The 27619-nt window shown below is 37.8% G+C and overlaps 1 protein-coding gene across 1 annotated transcript in view; it reads right to left on the reverse strand.

The window, feature by feature from the left end:
• The window catches only part of CATSPERB (cation channel sperm associated auxiliary subunit beta), a 120560-nt gene extending 117178 nt beyond the window's left edge, over positions 1 to 3382 (reverse strand). Inside the window, 2 exon segments of the mRNA XM_059879229.1 lie at positions 735 to 823; positions 3304 to 3382. Coding sequence (XP_059735212.1) covers positions 735 to 823; positions 3304 to 3382 — 168 coding nt within the window.
• Between the last annotated feature and the right edge of the window lie 24237 nt (positions 3383 to 27619).

The following is a 27619-nucleotide window of genomic DNA, read 5'->3' on the forward strand; positions in this document are numbered from 1 at the left end:
TTCAATCACAAACAGGAAAGACATGTGTGACTCAAATGTCATGAACTTCATAAGAGCTGAAAATAAAAAATTAAATATATGTTTGGCATATCAAGAAGGAATGGGGAACTAAGTCAAAGCAGACTTTAGGATAAACGTATTTGTCCTTATGGAGCATTTTTCTTTGTTGTATTTATCATGGATTTTTAGACAATCTGTGCAATTTTCACTAACTTATATTTTTGTTAGCATTTGCTTCATGACTATCTTAACAACATTTTATTTTGCTGTGCTTTTTAAACTTTGTCATTATTTGAATCAAAGGAATCAAATAACCCTTACCCAAAATGACAACTGCAATGTGGTACTTGTTATGAAAGGAAAAGATTCTTTACCAAGTTCATGTGAGGTAATGTTCTTTCTCTAACAGGCTACATCTGTCAAACTTCAAATGAACAAATTAGATTCATAAAAAATGAAGATTGTTACAGCCAATCTTTTTTTAAAAAGAGGAAGGAGGCATCTTAAAAAAAAAGAAAACAAACTACCCAGAGTGCTCAATGGTTAAATGAAATATTTCACTTGATCCAAGGGAAATGAAATAGAAAGAATAATTATTTATATCTAATTTCACCTCCTGAAGTCTGAAAATGGTAGAAGATACTTGAAAAGAGTACAGCGCTACTGGTTTCACATTTGGACTTAAAAGGAGTACAAGGGATTGTAAAACACATGCTATTAGTAATGGACCTTACCAAGTCATCAGAGGAAAGATACAATTTGATCATTTCATCCCTTGGGGGAATCCCTTCACTATCACAAGCAAAGCGTGCCTCTGTGTCACCTAAATAATACAAACACATATATGTATATTTTAGGTCATTAAGGAAGAATTTCCATTAAAAAACATATTTTTAAACAGGAAATATTTTTAAAAGAATAAAAATTATAATTGTATATTTTAAATTCCCATGACTCTAGATAAAGTTAATCTCCCATTTTTTCATTTTAAAGATACAATTGCTGTTGTTTTTCAGATGCTAAGTGATGTTCAATTCTTTGTGACCCCTTGGACTGCAGCACGCCACACTTCCCTGTCCTTCACTATCTCCCTGAGTTTGCTCAAACTCATGTCTATTGAGTCAGTGATGCCATCCAGTCATCTCATCCTGTCACCCCCTTCTCCTCCTTCCCTCAATCTTTCCCGCATCAGAGTCTTTTCCAATGAGTCGGCTCTGTGCGTCAGGTGGCCAAAGTATTGGAGCTTCAGCTTCAGCATCAGTTCTTCCAATGAATATTCAGGGTTGATTTCCTTTAGGATTGACTACTTTGATCTCCTTGCAGTCCAAGGGACTCCCCAAGGGTTTTCTCCAGCCCTAAAATGTTAAAGCTAATTTCGAAAACTAATTTCAAAAGCATCAATTCTTAGGCACTCAGCCTCCTGTTTATGGACCAACTCTATTATCCATGCATGATACTGGAAAAATCAGAACCTTGTCAGCAAAGAAATGGTTCTGCTTTTTAACATGTTGTCTAGCTTTGTCATGGCTTTCCTTCTAAGGAGCAAGCATCTTTTAATTTCATGGCCGCAGTCACCATCAGCAGTGATTTTGGAGCCCAGGAAAATAAAGTCTGTCACTGTTTCCACATTTTCCCCTTCTATCTGCCATGAAGTGATGGGACCAGATGCCATGATCTTAGTTTTTTTAATGTTGAGTTTTAAACCACTTGCCTATGCTGTGTTTGGAACTGAGACTAGTTCTATACTGAGATATTTTTTCCTCAATTGCAACAGTCCCTGAATAAACTGTGGTATTACAGCTTTAAATACTGTCCAGCTCTGGCTTTCTTTGGCAGAATGAAGTTAAAGCCAGATGCAGCAAAGTACTGAAGCCCATCATAGGTAGGGCTAGATGAAGAGTGACTACAGACATCTTTTATGATAAGCATGGGTTTTGGTGGTATCCAATGGCAAAATACTTTTTAAAAGACTGTTTAATTTAAAGATGAGTTAGGGATTTTTTATATCATTTTTGAAAAAGTGTTTTAAATTTTTTGATCTTTTTGAAATGAAAAATGGCTGTCGGGAATATGCTGACAGTTTCAAAAAAGTAAATCAGGACTCAATATGTCCTTTCAAATTGAAGGTTCATTTGAACAAGGAACATGAAATCAAATACCTTAAAAAGTGCATGCTGTGGAGAGAGCATTTTGAATATAGGTAGTGGGAAATGTTTACATTATTATGTGATTTTGTTGTAAGAAATCTCATAAATATATCACCTATAATTAATGTCATATCTGTAATACTCTAGACATTTGAAAATGGAATTTTTACTTAATTTAAATATCTCAAATGAAATTTCAATACAGTTTGAAACTATTTAAATGCAAAAAACCTGATGTACAGAAAGATGGAAGCTTGCTAAAATTTTTTCAATAAAAACCTTTACAAAGTTGAAAGATGGGATTGAAAAATCATTTATCCTTAGATCACTTATCCTTGTGCTGTCTTTGTGGGATACTCTTCCACATGCCTGCATAGACATTTGGGGGACCCATATATATCGCTATCTTTCCTGCAATGTTTTCTCTGACTCCATCCTGTGCCCAGTTGGAAGTATATACTCTCTCTTCTCCGAAGTCTCATAAGTTTGCCAGTGACTCTGTAATCTTAATCCATATTTGTGTAATATATTCTCTAGCAGATATAGGAAATAGAACTGGTTCACTCCACAACTCATCCAATTCTGCAACACATCCATGTGTAGAAGAGAGCCTCAAGTCTCTCCATCCACTCAGTCAACAATTTTTTTTGAGCATCTACTATATTCTGGTAGATCCAGTTTCGGAAACTACAGAAGCTATACAATCTGCACAAATAGAGGTGGATTTGTCTTATTCCTTTTATAAAGTTTTACACCATGAAAATCCAATTCGTCAATTTGATCCATGCATTAATTTCAGAAAATTCTCAGATTATTAGCCTATAATTCAGTTTACAATTCACCTTACATGTAACCATTCATGGAGGAAAAATCAAAAAGATCTATCCAAATAATTTAAGCTTTGTAAATATAAAATGCTCCTTAAAATTTAAATATTGTATGACTTACAAGTAATACTATAGCTAAAGAAAAGTCCCAATGTGCACAATGATATTATTAGAAACCTCTACAATAGATAGTACCCAGGAAAAACTGGAACATAAGGTAAAGAAGACGTGCTAAAAGAAAAAACTGTTACTGCTGGTGAGGAAAGGATATAAAGGGGAACTCCTGAGGAGCTTTTCCCTATTTTAGAGAATAAGAGTCTGAAACCTACCTTTATTATATGTTATTCCTGATGAAAAGTCAAACATGTTCAAAAGTAAAATCAGAACATATAAATGTGGCAATTCCATCTGTTAGAAGAAACAAGAATTGTTTCCATTCATTTACTCTGAACACACTTTTTAGTTCCTTTTGCTATAAACAACAGCATAGTAAAGAAAACATCTCTCTTTTGAATTAAAAATATTTCTCATTATGTGATAAAAGCAGGGAACAATGGACTAAACTCTACACTTACTCCTTAGTTGGTGAGAAAGATATTTATAATTATTGTAAACTAAAGAGCTGTTGCTCAGGTTTTTCTGCAATCCACGTCACTGTTAGAGAGGCGTGATTAATTCTACAGCTGTGTAAAACACAACCTGACTTGATAAAGACTCGGGATGATATAGTTGTACTTGATCTAAGATTCTGACTGCAATGCTCTTGAAAGAGACAACCCATGTGACTCCTAAGCATCCCTGCACATCCTTACTGGGAACCAAGAATGCAAGGCCCTTTTCTCAGCATTATGTTTGTAGCAAACAACCTTGAAGGATGAGGTAACATCTTCCCTGGACAAGCACAGGCTTGTTTCCATGAAGAATCTCCCAGCCTTGGTGTTCTTCTGTAATACACACCACTATGTGTGTTAGCAAGTATCTGTTATGGGCCAAACTGTTTCCCACCCACCAAATTCATATGCTGAAGTCCCAAACCCCACATATATTAGAATGTGGTCATATTTGGAGATGGGTGTCTTTGCTGCTAAAGACACTTCAGTCGTGTCCGACTCTATGCGACCCTATAGACAGCAGACCACAAGGCTCCCCCATCCCTGGGATTCTCCAGGCAAGAACACTGGAGTGGGTTGCCAGTTTCTCCTCCAATGCATGAAAATGAAAAGTGAAAGTGAAGTTGCTCAGTCATGTCCGACTCTTCGCGATCCCATGGACTGCAGCCTACCAGGCTCCTCCATCCATGGGATTTTCCAGGCAAGAGTACTGGAGTGGGGTGCCATTGCCTTCTCCGATGGGTGTCTTTACAGAAGTAATTAAGCTAAAATGAAATCAGTAGGGTAGGCACTAATCCAACATGACTGGTGTCTTTATAAGAAGGGAAAATTTTGGACACATGCTCATACAGAGGGAAGATGATGTGAAGACACAGGGAGAAGGCAGCCATCTACAAGCCAAGGTGAGAGGCCTGGAACAGTTCCTTCCTTGTGGCTCTCAAAGGGAACCAACTCTGCTAACACTTTGATCTTGAAACTAAACAGGACTCTTTAGGACCTTCTAGCTTTGTTTGGGACCCTACGTGCCCCTGACTTTTTGAAGTAAAAGAGGCTTCTCCTGAAGTTCGCAGGTTTCTCCTGAGTCTCTAAAGCCTGGCTCAAGAGTTAAATATCAGGAAAGTGTGATCAAGAAAAAAAAAAGAATAACTGTTGGGTGAGGAAACTGGTAATGATTTAAACAAAAGATTAATCAGATAGCAGAGCCAGAGGACCTTTAGTTTCTCCACTAAGATGTTTGACTACTGGAAAGTGACATAACTTCTTCAGGTTCAGGTTCATTTTCTATTCAGTCAATTAGGGCCTACTTCAGAGGGTTGTTGTGAAAAGAAATGAATAATATACTAACACATCCAACAGCTACTTTACACAGAATAAGCACTTGATAAATATTAGCTCTGAATCCATATTTTCATACATTGAAGCAACCTCTTTATCCTTATCATATCATACTCTCCTACTAATCCTTAACAGTCAAATTACCTCCACTTATTTCCATTTAACGCTTACAAGTTTCATGTAATGGTCAGATATAGGGCACATATCTGGGCATTTCTATTCTCTGCCACCAAATAAATATTGGAAATTGTCCCAGAGAAGGAACCTCCCTCCCTCACCATCTGGTATTTATATTATCATGGAGGAGTGATTACACTATAAATTCATGCTATATAGTAGGGCCTTTATTTCTTACTGTAATTTCCTCTCACTGGGATGCCCAACCAGTTGCACTTTTCTTTTTTATATTTTCCCAAGCTTTCTTCCATATAAGTTGACAAAGAAGAACCCAAATTGGGAGCCGAGTTTTCACAGCTCACTGGTTTAGTAGTTCACTTAACTGTGGAAACAGCCAATCAGCTGCTACCAAGTACAGAAGCATGCTTAGAAAAACCTAAAGGACAGGCAGTTAGAATTTCCAATTAACTGTCTCTTTCAAAGAGCACCAAAGGTCATTTTCTTTAAAAATCTTCAAGACATGGAGTTTGTTCAAACCTATCATTTTTTATACAACATCCATCCAGGAAGGTTCGGAAACCTACAAGTGACTATCTACAAAATACTTCAATCATCATGGGATTGAGTGCCTGAGGAGAAACAAAAATGATAAAAGGTCATACCAACTACCTACAATGAGGTTTAAGTGAAGACAGTCTGCCAAAGAGAGCTTCATAACTGTGTCCAGAAAGAAGAATGGGACTTAATAGGGAGTTGATTAGGGTTGATTGATTAGGGTTGCTAAGTAGGAAGTTAGATACGAGCAACAAGGGGAGGCCTGGCTGAAAGGGATGCAAGCTGATCACTAAACTTCATCCCAGATACACACAGCAGAGCTCACAGATACTCTACAAAATAACTAGAGACTTTTCAACTCTTGCACATGTGTCCTAGGCACACAGTGGATACAAAAGACCACAGGGGCTTCTCCAAGAAACCTTAGGCGGTCAGGCAGTTAAGAGCCCATTAAGGGCTCATGAATATTCTACATCTAATTATAACAGATGGAATTACGGGAAGATATAAACAACACAGCCTGCTGTTATACAACTTATAATTGTCAATCGGCCTTGAGCATATGCCCATTTGTATTCCCTTTCATTGATTGGTGGTGGGTACAAGCCCTACTTTGAATCAGACATAACCAAAAGGAGAAGACTGGAAGTATAAAATAGGGAAGCCAAGAGGGTTTGCCAGGAAGGATGAGGAGGACTCCTTTTATTAGTTGGACTAATAAAAGATCTGTATGCTTGACCTGAATGAGTTGTAACTTGCCTGTTGTTCTACACCTTTTGGTCCATTGCTTTAAGGTTTTGTTGTGACAAGATAACCAGTAAAGAGAAATAAACCAACCCAATACGATAAACAGAAGAATGAATATACAAAGCAGAAAGATAGCAATGAATTACTTGTGTTTGAGAATCAGCAAGATAAATTGCCAACATCTGCTGGATCATCGAAAAAGCAAGGGAGTTTCAGAAAAACATCTATTTCTGATTTATTGACTATACCAAAGCCTTTGACTATGCGGATCAAAATAAACTGTGGAAAATACTGAAGGAGATGGGAATATCAGACCACCTGACCTACCTCTAGAAAAACCTGTATGCAGGTCGAGAAGCAACAGTTAGAACTGGACATGGAACAACAGACTGGTTCCAAATAGGAAAAGGAGTACGTCAAGGCTGTATATTGTCACCCTGCTTATTGAACTTATATGCAGAGTACATCATGAGAAATACTGGGCTGGAAGAAGCACAAGCTGGAATCAAGATTGCCGGGAGAAATATCAATAACCTCAGATATGCAGATGACACCACCCTTATGGCAGAAAGTGAAGAGGAGCTAAAAAGCCTCTTGATGAAAGTGAAAGAGGAGAGTGAAAAAGTTGACTTAAAGCTCAACATTCAGAAAACTAAGATCATGGCATCCGATCCCATCACTTCATGGGAAATAGATGGGGAAACAGTGGCAGACTTTATTTTGGGGGGCTCCTGAATCACTTCAGATGGTGACTGCAGCCATGAAATTAAAAGATGCTTACTCCTTGGAAGGAAAGTTATGACCAACCTAGACAGCATATTAAAACGCAGAGACATTACTTTGCCAACAAAGGTCCATCTAGTCAAGGCTATGGTTTTTCAAGTATGGATGTGAGAGTTGGACTATAAAGAAAGCTGAGAACCAAAGAATTGATGCTTTTGAACTGTGGTGTTGGAGAAGAGTCTCAAAAGTCCCTTGGACTGCAAGGAGATCCAACCAGCCCATCCTAAAGGAGATCAGTCCTGGGTGTTCATTAGAAGGACTGATATTGAAGCTGAAACTCCAGTACTTTGGCCACCTGATACGAAGAGCTAACTCATTTGAAAAGACCCTGATGCTGGGAAAGATTGAGGGCAGGAGGAGAAGGGGACGACAGAGGATGAGATGGTTGGATGGCATCACTGACTCAATGGACATAGGTTTGGGTAGACTCTGGGAGTTGGTGATGGACAGGGAGGCCTGGCATGCTGCAGTTCATGGGGTTGCAAAGAGTCGGACACAACTGAGTGACTGAACTGAACTGAACTGAATTGAAGATAAATGATAGAGGTTTCTGTTCTTCAGATTCTTTCTTATGTGAATGTTCTTGGTGGGGTTGATACTGATTTAGGCTGCCTTTGACTAGTGAGCTGATACTGAACTTTCTTGACTTGGTACCCTGATTGGTCATCAAGATTACAGAGGCTATAATAAGTATGTCTTTAAATGGTGGTAAGAAGTCCTGTTTTACATTCATGTTTTCCTTCAGAATTCCTTTCACATAGCCATGTAGAATCTGTTTACACCCACATCATGAAAGATAGCTGGTATTTGGGTTATCTGTTCCTAAAGAGAACATGTCATAACCATTTCCATCCCTGCCCTACTCTTTTCTGATGACTTTAACTTGAAGAAAGTTACTCATCAATCTGAAAGAACAGTGCAGAACTCAACAAAATATCTCTCCCAGTAAACACTCAGTCCCTCCTCCTCCATTAAGAGTATGGATTTTCTTTCAATCAGTTAATGTTGAATTACACTTTGATATGAATGAAAGTTCCTATAGCAGAGCTTTTATCTGTAAGTGGAATGAAAATATTCTTCTGGGAAACAAGACAGGCACTGGGCATTTTTGTTAGGAAATTAGAGGACAAGGAAAAGGGCTGATTGGAAAAAAGATGTCTTGGACTTTTTCTGTAATTTTTCCCTGACTATGCAAGTTTTCATTATGTAAAACTTGAAAAATACAAACAAGGATAGAGAAATTAATTACCCATAAGCTAACAATCAAATATAACCACTGTTAACACTTTGACCTATTTCTACAACCTGTTCCCTACACATTTCTGTTTTAGGTAGGATCCTTTTGTATATAGCTTCAGTATATAGCTTTCAGTCATTGTTACTATAACCATTTTCTCATGTAATTCAATTTTTTTTTCAAAAACATTCACAATTACATATCTAAAGTAACGCTGCTCAGTCACTAGGTCATGTCTTTTGGGACCCCACAGACTGTAGCATACCAGACTACTCTGTCATCCACCATCTCCCAGAGTTTGTTCAAACTCATGTCCATTGAGGTAGTGACACAGTCTAAACATTTCATCCTCTGCCACACCCTTTTCCTTTTGCCTTTAACCTTTCTCAGCATCAGGGTCTTTTCCAATGAGTCAGCTCTTCACATCAGGTGGCCAAAGTATTGGAGCTTCAGCTTTAGCATCAATCTTTGCAATGAATATTCAGAGTTGTTTCCCTTTAGGATTGACTGGTTTGATCTTCTTGCAGTCCAAAGGACTCTCAAGAGTCTTCTCCAGCACCACAATTTGAAAGCATTCAATTCTTTGGCACTCAACTCTTTTTTACGGTCCAACTCTCATATCCATACATGACTACTGGAAAAACCATAGCTTTGACTATGTGAGAGCTGCCTCTTAAGAAACCTGTATGAAGGTCAGGAAGCAACAGTTAGAACTGGACATGGAACAACAGATGGGTTCCAAATAGGAAAAGGAGTATGTCAAGGCTGTATACTGTCACTCTGCTTATTTAACTTACATGCAGAGTACATCATGAGAAACGCTGGGCTGGAAGAAGCACAAGCTGATATGAAGATTGCCAGGAGAAATATCAGTAACCTCAGATATGCAGATAATTATGGCAGAAAGTGAAGAACTAAAGTGCCTCTTGATGAAAGTGAAAGAGGAGAGTGAAAAAGTTGGCTTACAGCTCAACATTCAGAAAACTAAGATCATGGCATCCAGTCCCATCACTTCATGGCAAATAGATGGGGAAACAGTGGAAACAGTGGCAGACTTTATTTTTGAGGGCTCCAAAATCATTGCAGATGGTGACTGCAGCCATGAAATTAAAAGATGCTTACTCCTTGGAAGGAAAGTTATGACCAACCTAGACAGCATATTAAAAAGCAGAGACATTACTTTGTCAACAAAGGTCCGTCTAATCAAGGCTATGGTTTTTCAAGTAGTCATGTATGGATATGAGAGTTGGACTATAAAGAAAGCTGAGCGCCAAAGAATTGATGCTTTTGAACTGTGATGTTGGAGAAGACTCTCAAAAGTCCATTGGACTGCAAGAAGATCCAACCAGCCCATCCTAAAGGAGATCAGTCCTGGGTGTTCATTGGAAGGACTGATGATGGAGCTGAAGCTCCAGTACTTTGGCCACCTGATGTCAAGAGCTAACTCATTTGAAAAGATCCTGATGCTGGGAAAGATTGAGGGCAGGAGGAGAAGGGGATGACAGAGGATGAGATGGTTGGATGGCATCACTGACTCAATGGACATGAGTTTGGGTAAACTCTGGGAGTTGGTGATGGACAGAGAGGCCTGGTGTGCTGCGGTTCATGGGGTCTCAAAGAGTCAGACATGACTGAGTGACTGAACTGAACTGAACTGACTGTGTGAACCTTTGTCAGAAAAGTAATGTCTCTGTTTTCTAATATGCTGTCTAGGCTTGTCATAGCTTTCCTTCCAAGGAGCAAGCATCTTTTACTTACATGGCTGCAGTTACCATCTGCAGTGATTTTGGAGCCCAAGAAAAAAAAATCGGTCACTGCTTTTACTTTTTCCCCTTCTGTTTGCCATGAAGTGATGGGACCAAATGCCATGATTTTAGCTGTTTGAATTTTGAGTTTCAAGCCAGCTTTTTCATTCTCTTCTTTCACACTCATCAAGAGGCTCTTTATTTCCTCTTCACTTTCTGCCATTAGAGTGGTATCATCTGCAAAGCTGAGGCTGTTGATAATTCTCCTGGCAATCTTGATTCTAGTCTGTGATTCATCCAGCTCAGCATTTTGCATGATGTACTCTGGTTAGAAGTTAAATAAGAAGGGTGACAATATATAGCCTTGCCTTACTCATTTCCCAATTTTGAACCAGTCAGCTATTCCATGTCCAGTTCTAAATCTAACCGTTACTTCTTGACTTGCATATAGGAGACAGGTAAGTTGGTCTGGTATTTCCAACTCTTAAGAATTCTCCACAACTTGTTGTGATCCATGCAGTCAAAGACTTTAGCATAGTCAGTGAAGCAGAAGTAGATGTTTTTCTGGAGTTCCCTTGCTTTGTCTATGATCCAACGAATGTTGGCAACTTGATCTCAAGTTCCTCTACTTCTTTGAAACCCAGCTTGTACATCTGGAAGTTCTCAGTTCATGTACTGCTGAAGCCTAGCTTGAAGGATTTTGAGCATAATCTTGCTAGCGTGTGAAATGAACGCAATTGTATGATAGTTTGAATATTCTTTGGCGTTGCCTTCCATAGGCTTTTGATTATAGTGTTTTCATGGTTATTTGTATCTAGGTATTTTTTTATTTCCTCTTTCAATCCTTTGATGATCCAGTTTGTTTAGTAACATACTGTTCAGTCTCCACCTGTTTGTGTATTTTTTATAGGTTTTGTCCTGTGATTTATTTCTAATCTCATAGCATTGTGGTTGAAGTGAAGTGAAGTCGCTCAGTCGTGTTCGACTCTCTGCGACCCCGTGGACTATAGCCCACCAGGCTCCTCTGTCCATGGGATTCTCCAGGCAAGAATACTGGAGTGGGTTGCCATTTCCTTCTGCAGGGGATCTTCCCGACCCAAGGATTGAACCCAGGTCTCCGCATTGCAGGCAGACGTTTTAACCTCTGAGCCACCAGGGAAACCCAAAAAGATGCTTAATATGAAACTCCCCTTCTTATCCCAAATTATTTTTTCTCTCTTTTTTTCCTTGCAACTTATTATCTGAAGAAGTAGTTTATTCTAATGTTTTCTTTCTTTCTTTCTTTTTTTTTTTTACAATATTGTATTGGTTTTGCCATACTAATGTTTTTCTCACATTCTGAAATTTGCTAATTGTATCATCATCATTTTTTTTTTACATCATACATTTATCTCATTTGTCCTGTAAATTGCTAGGTAGATTTAAAGGTTTGATCAGATTCAGGTTAATTTTTTGGCAGAGACACTTCATATGCGGAGTTTGAGTGTTTCTAACAAGCAGCACATAATGTCCAGTTCTCTCTTTCTATGAGACACCAACAACTATGTATTGCCTAGTGAAAGTGTTCAGTCATGTCCGACTCTTGGTGACTGCATGGACTATACAGAATATAGTCCTGTATATTTTGTATAGTATTCTGTACAGGCCAGAATACTGGAGTGGGTAGCCTTTCCCTTCTCAGGGTTATCTTCCCAACCCAGTGATCGAATCCAGGTATCCCGCACTGCAGGTGTTCTTTACCAGCTGAGCCATAAGGGAAACCCCCATTTATTGCCTAGATCTGTTAAATTCACTGGAAGTGGCAAGATGGTGATATTTTATCATTAGTTTTTTAATTCATTCATTGGAATACTTCTATAAAGACAAAATTTCCTTCACTGACTATTTGGATACCCAGGAAAGGCAAAATAAATGCTTCATTCTTTTCCTTCACTTACTAGTTTTGATTCTCTGGCATTGATTCCGTATCATCCTCACAGAAGCAATCAATATTTATTTTTAAATATAATTATGAACTCACAGATTTATATTTAAATATATTTGAGTGTTTCTGTTCATTTCAGTTATTATCCTTATTGATGTTCAAAATCTCCAATGTTTAGCAGGTATGGTCTTGTTAAAGAGTCCTTTTGGCATGACTCTACTAGAGTCTTTGCTTGCTTGCTTTCCTCCTTTCTTCTAGGACAAAATGCTTCAGGCTCACTCTATATATTTCCATTCCAAACATAGAATCAGTCATTTCTGTATGTAATTCCAATTCCTTTTACTGGAAAATGGTATTTAGAAACCAGAACCTGAAGTAGGCTAGTCTTTAAAAAAATAAAGATGTAAAATAAAGATGTAACAACTGTATGGAAGATACATTGTATCTACTTAAAACTTAATTTCTCCACATATTCATCAAAAAATCACATACATAAAGAGGAGAATTAGTAAAACAAACTTAGAGCAACCACTGCATAGAGATTACTAACAACTTCAATTTACATAAAAGAAAAATAAATATTGAAACCCAGCAGGACCAAATCCAGACTCTACATCAGAGCAAAGTGGGGTAGAGATTGTGTGGGAAAGAACAGGTCTTCATAGGGGTGAAGCAGTGTTTGGATATAGGTGGATTTCTCTGTAATAGAATTCTACCTGAGAGAAGGAATACTGAGAACAGGTTTGATAACTGGTAGATTATAACAGCTGTAATCTCAATGGGCAGGAGTTTGAGCCAGCTTCAGGAGATGGTGAAGGACAGGGAAGCCTGGCGTGCTGCAGCCCATGGGGTGGCAAAGAGTTGGACACAACTGAGTGACTGAACAACAGCAACAAAACTGCATCACTGGTTTAAGAATTTCCTTGCAATGTTAGGAAGGCGCCATTCAGAAGAAGAGGTAGGTACCTTTGAATGAGGAGGAATTTCTCAGATGTTTGATAGTAAAAGAAAAAAGAAAGCAAACAATGGAAATTATGTCTTACAGAAACAAAAGAGAACCACAAAATCAGGAAACACACTGACCCCACCCCAAAAAGTTTTCATCTATTCACTCAAAAAATGAACTTCCCTTTAACAACAGAAGAGGATGCTTTTGAATTAAGCAACCTAGATAGAACTAATGACATTTTTTTCACAGAATTAGAACAAATAATTCTAAAATTTGTATGAAATCACAAAAGACTATGAATCACCAAAACAATCTTGAGAAAGAAGAACAAAACTACAGGTATCATGTGCTCTGATTTTAAACTACACTACAAAGCTGCATTAATCAAGACAGTGTAGTATTGGCACAAAAACAGACAGATGAATCAATGGAACAGAATAGAGAGCCCAGAAATAAACTCAATAATTGGTATTGGGAAAATTAGACAGCTACATGCAAAAGAATGAAACTGTACTATACTCTCACACACATTTAAAAAGCTCTCAAATGGATTAAAGACTTAAATGTAAAACCTGAAACAATCAATCTCCTAGAAGACAATATAGGCAGTACTCTCTCTCGATGTTGGTCTTGGCAATAATTTTTTGATCTGTCTCCTCATGCAAGGGAAACAAAACCAAAAATAAACAAATGAGACTACATCAAAATAAGTAGTTTTTGGACAGCAAAGGAAACTATCAACAAAAGGAAAAGTCTGCCTACTGAATTGGAGAAGATAATTCCAAACAATATATCTGATGAGTTAATGTCCAAAGTATACAAAGAACTTAAACAACTTAACATCAAAAGCAAAATAAAAAATCTGGGCAGAAGACCTGACTAGACATTTTTTAAAAAGACATACCAATGGCCAATGAAATATTAAAAGATGCTCAACAGTCATAAGAGAAATAAAAAGCAAAACACAATAAGAAATTGCCTTATGTCTACCAGAATGCTGCTGCTGCTGCTGCTAAGTCACTTCAGTCATGTCTGACTCTGTGCGACCCCATAGACGGCCTCCCACCAGGCTCCCCCATCCCTGGAATTCTCCAGGCAAGAACACTGGAGGACAGAAACAGTAAGGACCTAACAGAAGCAGAAGAGATTAAGAAGAGGTGGCAATAATTGGTACAAAAAATGGTACCAATGGATAATCACAATGGTGTGGTCACTCACCTAGAGCCAGGCATCCTGGAGTGTGAAGTCATGTGGGCTTTAGAAACATTACTATAAACAAAGCTAGTGGAGGTGATGGAATTCCAGCTGAGCTATTTAAAATCCTCAAAGATGGGGGGAGGAGCCAAGATGGCGGAGGAGTAGGACGGGGAGAACACTTTCTCCCCCACAAATTCATCAAAAGAGCATTTAAACGTCGAGTAAATTCCACAAAACAACTTCTGAATGCCGGCAGAGGACATCAGGCACCCAGAAAAGCAACCCAACTCTTCGAAAGGAGGTAGGAAAAAATATTAAAAACAAAAAAAAAGAGACAAAAGAGGGAGGGACGGAGTTCCGTCCCGGGAAGGGAATCTTAAAAAGAGAGAAGTTTCCAAACATCAGGAAACCTTCTCACTGCCGAATCTGTGCCGAGCTTTGGAAGCACAGAGGGCAACATAACAGGGAGAAGAAATAAATAAACAATTTAAAACTCACAGATTGCGAGCCCTACAGTAACTCCCCCAGCAGAGAAGCAGCGCAGACGCCTGCATCCGCCATTAGCAAGCCGGGGCTGGGCAGGGAGGCGCGGCGTGGGCTGCATCGCTGAGAGTAAGAATCTGGCCTGAATACCCTGAGCGCTATCTGAGCGAAATAATTTGGGCTAGCAAACCAGACTGTGGGATACCTACCACGCGAAAAGCCAGCCCTAACCTAAGACCGCCAGGCCCGCGCACGAAACAAAGGACTGAACAGAGATAGCCGGCTGCAGACCTTCCCCCTCCGGTGACAGGCAGCCAGAGCCGGAAGGGGGCAATCGCAGCCCCAGAGAGACATTATCTATAAAATTGTAAGCAGGCTTCTTTGCTAACTAAAACTTCTTGGGGGTCTGGACAGTCAACATCTGCCTGAGAAGGTGCGCCGGTTTTACATCCAGATAACCGAGTGGGGGGGAGGCGATAAGTCGCAGCATTGGCGCTCGCCTGGGAAGAGCAAATTGGCGCTCGGACCTGGGAAGAGCACAAAACGCAGGCCCAACTGAGTCTGTGCCTCTGAGGACTACCCGAGTGCCTGAACCTGAGCGGCTTGGACCTGGGAGGTGCATGCAGCCCAGGGCCAGCCTCGGATTGTTCCCGGCGGAACAACCTAGAGTCCGAGCAGTGTGGACAGGGAGGCTACACGCGCCGTGAGCGGGGGCAGACCCAGGGTGGCTGAGGCACTGCGAGCCCACGCCAGTGTTATTTGTTTGCAGCATCCCTCCCTTCCTCCCCACAGCGCGACTGAACAAGTAAGCCTAAAAAAAAAAAAAAAAAAAAAAAGTGTCCTCCACCGTGCCCTTTGAGTCAGGGCGGAAACCAGATACTGAAGAGACTAGCAAACAGAAGAAGATATAACAGAGGGAAACGCCTTGGAGGCTACAGGCAATAGATCAAAACCCTGTGGTTACTACGGACTACATAGGAAGGGGCCTATAGATCTTGAGAAATATAAATCTGACCAAGGAACTAGCCAAAAATGAACTGAACCCACAACACCCACAAAAAAAAAAACAAAAAAGTCCTAGATATATTTTTATTATTTTTACGATCATTCTTTCTTTTTTTTTAATTAAAAAAAAAAAAAATTTAAGTCCTCTATTGTTCCTTTAATTTTCACTTTTATAACCTATTACTTTGCAAAAAAAAAAAAAAAGACCCTATTTTTTTCTTCTTCAGCAAACTTCATATATATATATTTTATAATTTTTTGACCTTGGTTTTTTTTTTTTTTTTTTTTTGGTCTTTGTTTTTTTCTTCTTTTCTTTAACATTGTATTTTTGAAATTCCAAACTCTACTCTAGATTTTTAATTTTCGCTTTTTAGTATATGTTATCAATTTTGTACCTATAGTTTTTTTTTATATAATTTCTGTGACTTTTTTTTTTTTCTTCTTCTCTGTTTCTTTCTCTTCTTCTTTTATATAACATTGTATATCTGAAATTCCAAACTTTACTCTAGATTTTTAATTTATGCTTTTTGGTATTTGATATCAATTTTGTACCTGTATTTTCTTTATAATTTTTGTGACATTGTTCGTATCTGTTTGTTTGTTTTCTCTCTTTATTTTTCTTCTTCTTCTTCTTCTTTTTTTTTTTTTAAACATTGTATTTTTGAAATTCCAAACTCTACTCTAGATTTTTAATTTTTGCTTTCTGGTATTAGTTATCAATTTTGTACCTGTACTTTCTTTATAATTTTCGCGACCTTGTTTGTTTTTGTTTGTTCGTTTTTTCTCTCTTTCTTTTCCTTCTTCTTTTCTTTAACATCGTATTTTTGAAATTCCAAACTCTACTCTAGATTTTTAATTTTTGCTTTTATGTATTTGTTACCAATTTTGTACCTTTAAGGACCCAATCTTCAGGACCCATTTTTCACTAGGGAGTGAGATTACTGGCTTGACTGCTCTCTCTCCCTTTGGACCCTCCTTTTTCTCCACCAGGTCGCCTGTGTCTCCTCCCTAACCCCTCTCTACTCTACCCAACTCTGTGAATTTCTGTGTGTTCCAGACGGTGGAGAACACTTAGGGAACTGATTACTGGCTGGATCTGTCTCCCTCCTTTTCATTCCCCCCTTTTATCCTTCTGGCCACCTCAGTTACCTTCCTCCTTCTCTTCTCTGTATAACCCCGTGAACATCTCTGAGTGGTCCAGTTGTGGAGTGCACATAAGGAAGTGACTACTGGCTAGCCCACTCTCTCCACTATTGATTCACCTCATCTCATTTGGGTCACCTCTAACTCCCTCCTCCCTCTTCTCTTCTCCATGTAACCCTGTGAACCTCTCTGAGTGACCCTCACTGTAGAGAAACTTATCATCTTTAATGTAGATGTTTTATCAATGGTGTTATATAGAAGGAGAAGTTTTGAAACTACTGTAAAAATAAGACCGATAATCGGAAGCAGGAGACTTAAGTCCAAACCCTGACTCCAGGGAACTCCTGACTCCAAGGAACATTCATTGACAGGAGCTCATCAAATGCCTCCATACCGACACTGAAACCAAGCACCACACAAGGGCCAATAAGTTCCAGGGCAAGACATACCAAGCAAATTCTCCAGCAACAAAGGAACACAGCCCTGAGCTTCAAGATACAGGCTGCCCAAAGTCACCCCAAAACTATAGACATCTCATAACTCATTACTGGACATTTCATTGCACTCCAGAGAGAAGAAATACAGCTCCACCCACCAGAACACCGACACAAGCTTCCCTAACCAGGAAACCTTGACAAGCCACCTGTACAAACCCACACACAGTGAGGAAAAGCCACAATAAAGAGAACTCCACAGACTGCCAGAATACAGAAAGGACACCCCAAACTCAGCAATTTAAACAAGATGAAGAGACAGAGGAATACTCAGCAGATAAAGGAACAGGATAAATGCCCACCAAACCAAACAAAAGAGGAAGAGATAGGGAATCTACCTGATAAAGAATTCCGAATAATGATAGTGAAATTGATCCAAAATCTTGAAACTAAAATGGAATCACAGATAAATAGCCTGGAGACAAGGATTGAGAAGATGCAAGAAAGGTTTAACAAGGACCTAGAAGAAATAAAAAAGAGTCAATATATAATGAATAATGCAATAAGTGAAATTAAAAACACTCTGGAGGCAACAAATAGTAGAATAACAGAGGCAGAAGACAGGATTAGTGAATTAGAAGATAGAATGGTAGAATTAAATGAATCAGAGAGGATAAAAGAACAACGAATTAAAAGAAATGAGGACAATCTCAGAGACCTCCAGGACAATATTAAACGCTACAACATTCGAATCATAGGGATTCCAGAAGAAGAAGACAAAAAGAAAGACCATGAGAAAATACTTGAGGAGATAATAGTGGAAAACTTCCCTAAAATGGGGAAGGAAATAATCACCCAAGTCCAAGAAACCCAGAGAGTACCAAACAGGATAAACCCAAGGAGAAACACCCCAAGACACATATTAATCAAATTAACAAAGATCAAACACAAAGAACAAATATTAAAAGCAGCAAGGGAAAAACAACAAATAACACACAAGGGAATTCCCATAAGGATAACAGCTGAGCTTTCAATAGAAACTCTTCAAGCCAGGAGGGAATGGCAAGACATACTTAAAATGATGAAAGAAAATAACCTACAGCCCAGATTATTGTACCCAGCAAGGATCTCATTCAAGTATGAAGGAGAAATCAAAAGCTTTTCAGACAAGCAAAAGCTGAGAGAATTCTGCACCACCAAACCAGCTCTCCAACAAATACTAAAGGATATTCTCTAGACAGGAAACACAAAAATGGTGTATAAACTCGAACCCAAAACAATAAAGTAAATGGCAACGGGAACATACTTATCAGTAATTACCTTAAATGTAAATGGGTTGAATGCCCCAACCAAAAGACAAAGACTGGCTGAATGGATACAAAAACAAGACCCCTACATATGTTGTCTACAAGAGACCCACCTCAAAACAGGGGACACATACAGACTGAAAGTGAAGGGCTGGAAAAAGATTTTCCATGCAAATAGGGACCAAAAGAAAGCAGGAGTAGCAATACTCATATCAGATAAAATAGACTTTAAAACAAAGGCTGTGAAAAGAGACAAAGAAGGTCACTACATAATGATCAAAGGATCAATCCAAGAAGAAGATATAACAATTATAAATATATATGCACCCAACACGGGAGCACCACAGTACGTAAGACAAATGCTAACAAGTATGAAAGGAGAAATTAACAATAACACAATAATAGTGGGAGACTTTAATACCCCACTTACACCTATGGATAGATCAACTAAACAGAAAATTAACAAGGAAACACAAACTTTAAACGATACAATAGACCAGTTAGACCTAATTGATATCTATAGGTCATTTCATCCCAAAACAATGAATTTCACCTTTTTCTCAAGCGCACATGGAACCTTCTCCAGGATAGATCACATGCTGGGCCATAAAGCTAGCCTTGGTAAATTCAAAAAAATAGAAATCATTCCAAGCATTTTTTCTGACCACAATGCAGTAAGATTAGATCTCAATTACAGGAGAAAAACTATTAAAAATTCCAACATATGGAGGCTGAACAACACGCTGCTGAATAACCAACAAATCACAGAAGAAATCAAAAAAGAAATCAAAATTTGCATAGAAACGAATGAAAATGAAAACACAACAACCCAAAACCTGTGGGACACGGTAAAAGCAGTCCTAAGGGGAAAGTTCATAGCAATACAGGCACACCTCAAGAAACAAGAAAAAAGTCAAATAAATAACCTAACTCTACACCTAAAGCAACTAGAAAAGGAAGAAATGAAGAACCCCAGGGTTAGTAGAAGGAAAGAAATCTTAAAAATTAGAGCAGAAATAAATGCAAAAGAAACAAAAGAGACCATAGCAAAAATCAACAAAACCAAAAGCTGGTTCTTTGAAAGGATAAATAAAATTGACAAACCATTAGCCAGACTCATCAAGAAACAAAGGGAGAAAAATCAAATCAACAAAATTAGAAACAAAAATGGAGAGATCACAACAGATAACACAGAAATACAAAGGATCATAAGAGACTACTATCAACAATTATATGCCAATAAAATGGACAACGTGGAAGAAATGGACAAATTCTTAGAAAAGTACAACTTTCCAAAACTGGACCAGGAAGAAATAGAAAATCTTAACAGACCCATCACAAGCACGGAAATTGAAACTGTAATCAAAAATCTTCCAGCAAACAAAAGCCCCGGTCCAGACGGCTTCACAGCTGAATTCTACCAAAAATTTAGAGAAGAGCTGACACCTATCCTGCTCAAACTCTTCCAGAAAATTGCAGAGGAAGGTAAACTTCCAAACTCATTCTATGAGGCCACCATCACCCTAATACCAAAACCTGACAAAGATCCCACAAAAAAAGAAAACTACAGGCCAATATCACTGATGAACATAGATGCAAAAATCCTTAACAAAATTCTAGCAATCAGAATCCAACAACACATTAAAAAGATCATACACCATGATCAAGTGGGCTTTATCCCAGGGATGCAAGGATTCTTCAATATCCGCAAATCAATCAATGTAATACACCACATTAACAAATTGAAAAATAAAAACCATATGATTATCTCAATAGATGCAGAGAAAGCCTTTGACAAAATTCAACATCCATTTATGATAAAAACTCTCCAGAAAGCAGGAATAGAAGGAACATACCTCAACATAATAAAAGCTATATATGACAAACCCACAGCAAACATTATCCTCAATGGTGAAAAATTGAAAGCATTTCCTCTAAAGTCAGGAACAAGACAAGGGTGCCCACTTTCACCATTACTATTCAACATAGTTTTGGAAGTTTTGGCCACAGCAATCAGAGCAGAAAAAGAAATAAAAGGAATCCAAATTGGAAAAGAAGAAGTAAAACTCTCACTATTTGCAGATGACATGATCCTCTACATAGAAAACCCTAAAGAATCCACCAGAAAATTACTAGAAATAATCAATGACTACAGTAAAGTTGCAGGATATAAAATCAACACACAGAAATCCCTTGCATTCCTATACACTAATAATGAGAAAACAGAAAGAGAAATTAAGGAAACAATTCCATTCACCATTGCAACGGAAAGAATAAAATACTTAGGAATATATCTACCTAAAGAAACTAAAGACCTATATATAGAAAACTATAAAACACTGGTGAAAGAAATCAAAGAGGACACTAATAGATGGAGAAATATACCATGTTCATGGATAGGAAGAATCAATATAGTGAAAATGAGTATACTACCCAAAGCAATTTATAGATTCAACGCAATCCCTATCAAGCTACCAACAGTATTCTTCACAGAGCTAGAACAAATAATTTCACAATTTGTATGGAAATACAAAAAACCTCGAATAGCCAAAGCGATCTTGAGAAAGAAGAATGGAACTGGAGGAATCAACCTACCTGACTTCAGGCTCTACTACAAAGCCACAGTTATCAAGACAGTATGGTACTGGCACAAAGACAGAAATATTGATCAATGGAATAAAATAGAAAGCCCAGAGATAAATCCACGCACATATGGACACCTTATCTTCGACAAAGGAGGCAAGAATATACAATGGATTAAAGACAATCTCTTTAACAAGTGGTGCTGGGAAATCTGGTCAACCACTTGTAAAAGAATGAAACTGGACCACTTTCTAACACCATACACAAAAATAAACTCAAAATGGATTAAAGATCTAAACGTAAGACCAGAAACTATAAAACTCCTAGAGGAGAACATAGGCAAAACACTCTCCGACATACATCACAGCAGGATCCTCTATGACCCACCTCCCAGAATATTGGAAATAAAAGCAAAAATAAACAAATGGGACCTAATTAACCTTAAAAGCTTCTGCACATCAAAGGAAACTATTAGCAAGGTGAAAAGACAGCCTTCAGAATGGGAGAAAATAATAGCAAATGAAGCAACGGACAAACAACTAATCTCAAAAATATACAAGCAACTCCTACAGCTCAACTCCAGAAAAATAAACGACCCAATCAAAAAATGGGCCAAAGAACTAAATAGACATTTCTCCAAAAAAGACATACAGATGGCTAACAAACACATGAAAAGATGCTCAACATCACTCATTATCAGAGAAATGCAAATCAAAACCACTATGAGGTACCATTTCACACCAGTCAGAATGGCTGCGATCCAAAAGTCTACAAATAATAAATGCTGGAGAGGGTGTGGAGAAAAGGGAACCCTTTTACACTGTTGGTGGGAATGCAAACTAGTACAGCCACTATGGAGAACAGTGTGGAGATTCCTTAAAAAACTGGAAATAGAACTGCCTTATGATCCAGCAACCCCACTGCTGGGCATACACACTGAGGAAACCAGAAGGGAAAGAGACACGTGTACCCCAATGTTCATCGCAGCACTGTTTATAATAGCCAAGACATGGAAGCAACCTAGATGTCCATCAGCAGATGAATGGATAAGAAAGCTGTGGTACATATACACAATGGAGTATTACTCAGCCATTAAAAAGAATACATTTGAATCAGTTCTAATGAGGTGGATGAAACTGGAGCCTATTATACAGAGTGAAGTAAGCCAGAAGGAAAAACATAAATACAGTATACTAACGCATATATATGGAATTTAGAAAGATGGTAACAATAACCCGGTGTACGAGACAGCAAAAGAGACACTGATGTATAGAACAGTCTTATGGACTCTGTGGGAGAGGGAGAGGGTGGGAAGATTTGGGAGAATGGCAATGAAACATGTAAAATATCATGTAGGAAACGAGTTGCCAGTCCAGGTTCGATGCATGATGCTGGATGCTGGGGGCTGGTGCACTGGGACGGCCCAGAGGGATGGTATGGGGAGGGAGGAGGGAGGAGGGTTCGGGATGGGGAGCACATGTATACCTGTGGCGGATTCATTTTGATATTTGGCAAAACTAATACAATTATGTAAAGTTTAAAAATAAAATAAAATTAGGGAAAAAAAAAAAAATCCTCAAAGATGATGCTGTTAAAGTGTTGCAGTCAATATGTCAGCAAATTTGGAAAACTCAGCAGTGGCCACAGGTCTTGGAAAGGTCAGTTTTCATTCCAATCCCAAAGAAGGTCAATGCCAAAGGATGTTCTGTACAACTGTGCTCATTTCACTTGCTAGTAAATTTATGCTTAAAATCATTCAAGCTAGCCTTCAGCAGTATGTGAACTGAGAACTTCCAGATGAATAAGCTGGGTTTTGAAGAGGCAGAGGAACCAGAGATCAAATTGCCAATGTCCACTGGATCATAGAGAGGGTGGGATGATTTGGGAGAATGGCATTGAAACATGTATAATATTGTATATGAAACAAATCGCCAGTCCAAGTTCGATGCATGATACTAGTTGCTTGGGGCTGGTGCACTGGGATGACCCAGAGGGATGAAACAGGGAGGGAGGAGGGAGGGAGGTTCGGGATGGGGAACACATGTACACCCGTGGCAGATTCATGTTGATGTATGGCAAAACCAATACAATATTGTAAAGTAATTAGCCTCCAATTAAAATAAATAAATTTATATTAAAAGAAAAGTAAAAGAATTCCAGAAAAACATCTACTTCTTCTTCACTGATTATACTAAATCCTTGACTATGTGGATCACAATAAACTGTAGAAAATTCTTAAAGAGATGGGAATACCAGATCACCTTACCTGCTTTCTGAGAAACCTGTATGCTGGTCAAGAAGCAATAGTTAGAACCGTAGATGGAACAATTGACTGGCTCAAAATTGGGAAATGAGTAAGGCAAGGCTAATTATTGTCACCCTGCTTATTTAACTTCTATACAGAAGTTAACTTCTATACAGAGTACATCATGCAAAATGCTGAGCTCGATGAATCACAGGCTAGAATCAAGATTACGAAATATCAATAACCTCAGATAAGCAGATGATACCATTCTAATGGCAGAAAGTGAAGAGGAACTAAAGAGTTTCTTGATGAGGGTGAAAGAGGATAATGAAAAAGCTGGTTTGAAATTCAAAATTCAAACAACTAAAATCATGGCATTTGGTCCCATCACTTCATGGCAAATAGAAGGGGAAAATGGGGAAGCAGTGACCGATTTTCTTTTCTTGGGCTCCAAAATCACTGCAGATGGTGACTGCAGCCATGTAAGTAAAAGATGCTTGCTTCTTGGAAGGAAAGCTATAACAAACCTAGACAGCATGTTAAAAAGCAGACATCACTTTGCTGACAAAGGTTTGTATAGTTAAAGCTATGGTTTTTCCAGTAGTCAAGTATAGATTTGAGAGTTGGAACATAAAGAAGGCTGAGAGCCAAAGAACTGATGCTTTTGAATTGTGGTGCTGGAGAAGATTCTTGAGAGTTCCTCAGACTGTAAGGAGATCAAACCAATCCATCCTAAAGGAAATCAACTCTGAATATTCATTGGATGGACTGATGCTAAAGTTGAAGCTCCAATATTTTGGCTACCTGTTCCAAAGAGTCAACTCTTTGGTAAAAATTATGGGGCTGGGAAAGATTGAAGGCAAAAGGAGAATGGGGTGGCAGAAGATGAGATGGCTAGATGGCATCACTGACTCAATGCACATGAATCTGAGCAAACTCTGGGAGATAGGCAGGACAGGGAAGCATGGTGTGCTGCAGTCCATGGAAACAGCAAAGATTCAGACATGACTTAGTGATTGAACAACAAAAACAATGACAACAACAATCCAATAATTTCATTTCTGGATATTTATTTGAATAAAATTTAGACAACTAATTTAAAAAGATATTTTTACTATGTTCATTGAAGCCCAATTTACAATAGCTAAGATATGGAAGCAACCTAAGTGTCCATCAACTGATGACTGAATAAAGAAGATGTGTTATATATACACAATGGAATATAACTCAGGCATAAAAAGAGTGAAACCTTTCTATGTGCAACAACACAAATGGACCTAGAGGACATTATGATAAGTGACATAAGTCAGACAGAGAAAGATGAGGACTGTGTATCGCTTATATGTGAAATATCAAAAACAAAACAAATGAACAAACATAACAAAGCAAAATAGAGTCATAGATAAAAAGAACAAATTGGTGGTTGCTTGAGGGAGAAGAGTGGTGGAATAAGTAAATTAAGTAAGAGAGATTAAGAGGTACAAACTTCCAGTTACAAAAAATTGAGTCACAGGGATAAAAGGCACAGTACAGGAAATATAGTCAATTATACTGTAATATCTTTGTGTGGTGACAGATGGTAACTGGACATATCATGATGGATCATTTGTAACATATAGAAATATTGAATTACTGTGTTGTGTACCTGGAACTAACACAATATTGTGAGTCAATTATACTTCAATTAAAAAATATGTGTACACTGAAACAGGGCATTAAAATGCTAATGATGGCCATCTCTGGGGGGGGTGAGTTATGGATGATTGTTGATGTTTACTTTATGTTGATTTCTTTTATAATTTTCTAGTTGTCCACAGTGAACATGTATGGCTTGTAAAATCAGAAAGAAAGCCAATAAATGTCACTATGAAAACATTTTTAAAATAAAATTTTTTAAAAAGAAAGAATTGAGAAATTAAATTTCATTAAAAGTAAAGTTTCCTGCTGTGTAAAATGCACTGTCAAGAGAATAAAAAAACATAGATGGGAGAAAATATTTGCAAAAGGCATAAGTGATAAAGGACTGTTATCTAAAACATACAAGGAACTCTTAAAATTCTATTTAAAAAAAATCCAGTTAAAAAGTGGGCCAAAGATCTTAACAGAAACCTCATGAAAGAAGATAGACAGATGGCAGATAAGTATATGAAAACATGCTCCATATCATATGCACCATATCCCTGATGACATCATCAGGGAAATGCAACTCAAAACAATACCATTACACACGATACTCTTACGCATCTATAAGAATGGCCAAAATTTGGAGCACTGACAACACCAGTGCTGGAGAATATGTGGAGCGAAAGCTGCTCTCACTCATTGCTGGTTGGAATGCAAAATGTTACAGCTACTGGGAAAACAGTTTGGTGAGTTTTTAAAAATAAAACTAAATATACTCTTTTACCACATAATCCGGCAATTGCACTCCTTGTTATTTAGCCTAAAACATTGAAAACTTAAATTCACATAAACACTTGTAAACAGATGTTTATACTAGCAGTTTTATTCATAATTGCCAAAACTTGGAAGCAACCAAGATGTCTTTCAGTTGGTGAATGAATAAACAAACCAAGGTACCTCTAGACAATAGAATGTTATTCAACACTAAAAAGAAATGAGCTTTTCACAAGGAGGAAACTTAAATGCATATTGCTTGGTAAAAAAAGTTAATCTGAAAAGGCTAGTTATTCTACAATTCCAACTATTAATACATGGCATTCTGAAAAAGGAAAAACTACAGAGACAATAAAAATATCAGTAGTTGACAGGAGTTTGTAGTCGGGGAGGAAGTGGTGAACAGGCAGAGCACAGAGGATTTTGGCAATAGTGAAAATACTCTCTATGTTGTAATAATCATTAATACATGTCATTTTTCATTTATCCAAACCTATAGAATGCACAATACCAAGAATGAACCCTAAGGTAAACTATGGACTTTGGATGATTATACGTCAATGTAGGAAATTCATCAGTTGTAACACATGTATGACCTTGGTGGAGGATTTTGATAACAGAGGATGCTATGCATGTGTCAGGACAGGAAGTATATGGGAAACTTCTATACTTTCCTCTGAATTTTTCTGTAAACCTAAAACTGCTCTAAATTTTTTTCTAAAAATTTGAAAAAAATAAAATTAAGAATTACATTGTCCAAAAAAAAAAAAAAAAAAAAAAGAGAGAGAGAGAAATAGAGACATAGATACTCAAATCTTGCCCTCTACCCGCAGTCTTGTCCAAAAAACATATGACATTTCAAAATAAACACAAAATAGCAGGAAACATCCATGCAAAGCTATTGGAAGATAGAAGTATAAATGGAAATATTTCAACAAATAAGAATATTCTCCCTGGGATTTCCCTGGTGGTCCAGTGGTTTAGACTTCATTAAGACTTCTAATGCAGGAGAAGCAAGTTTGATCCCTGATCAGGGAACCAAGATCCCTCATGCCTCACAGCCAAAAAGGAAAAATAAAAAAAAAGAGAGAGAGAGAGAGACTATTCTCCCTGCCCAATACAGAAAATTAACAGAAAAAAAAAAAAAAAAAAAACCTGTAACATAACACTCTAACCTGAATTAAAATGTTAAAACAAGGATTTGTACATGAAAACAAAAATTACCTTAAATAATAAGTTCAAAATAAATCAAACTAGAAACGGAGAAAAAATAAGGTGTGAAATGAGAGTTAACCAAATGCAAGAAATGGAAGAAAAAGACAAAATAATCTCAGAAATTAAAGATTAAATTTCAAGAGGCCCAAGGGAAAATAATTTTGACCGGAATATAGTAAGGGTCATAGAGAATAGAAATGAAAACTATCAGGAGCACAAAATGAAATAAAGGAAATGGTAAAAGTATTGGAGGAAAAGTAATAAATATAGGCAATGGGCAAAGGAAATCTAACATCTTCTCAGAGCAAAAGAAAGACATTAAATATATAGACTGAAAAAAAAATCACAGAATGCCAACACAAAAAATGAAAACAGGCTTATATCTGGACGTAGCTCATGAAATTTCCAGACAGAGAAACTCCCACTAAAGAGACAAGAATCAGATTAGCATAAGTCTTATGAGCAATACTGGATAATGGAAGAAAATGAAGCTATGCCTTCAAAGTTGTGCAGCACTTGTGAAATAATGAATGGATAAAGGAGGCATGGTATAAAATAAAAAAAAATTTTTTAAAGGAGGCATGGTATATACATATATACACCCACACACATACACAATGCAATATTATTCAG

Source organism: Bos taurus, chromosome 21 (assembly GCF_002263795.3).
Source record: "Bos taurus isolate L1 Dominette 01449 registration number 42190680 breed Hereford chromosome 21, ARS-UCD2.0, whole genome shotgun sequence".
NCBI lineage: Eukaryota > Metazoa > Chordata > Mammalia > Artiodactyla > Bovidae > Bos > Bos taurus.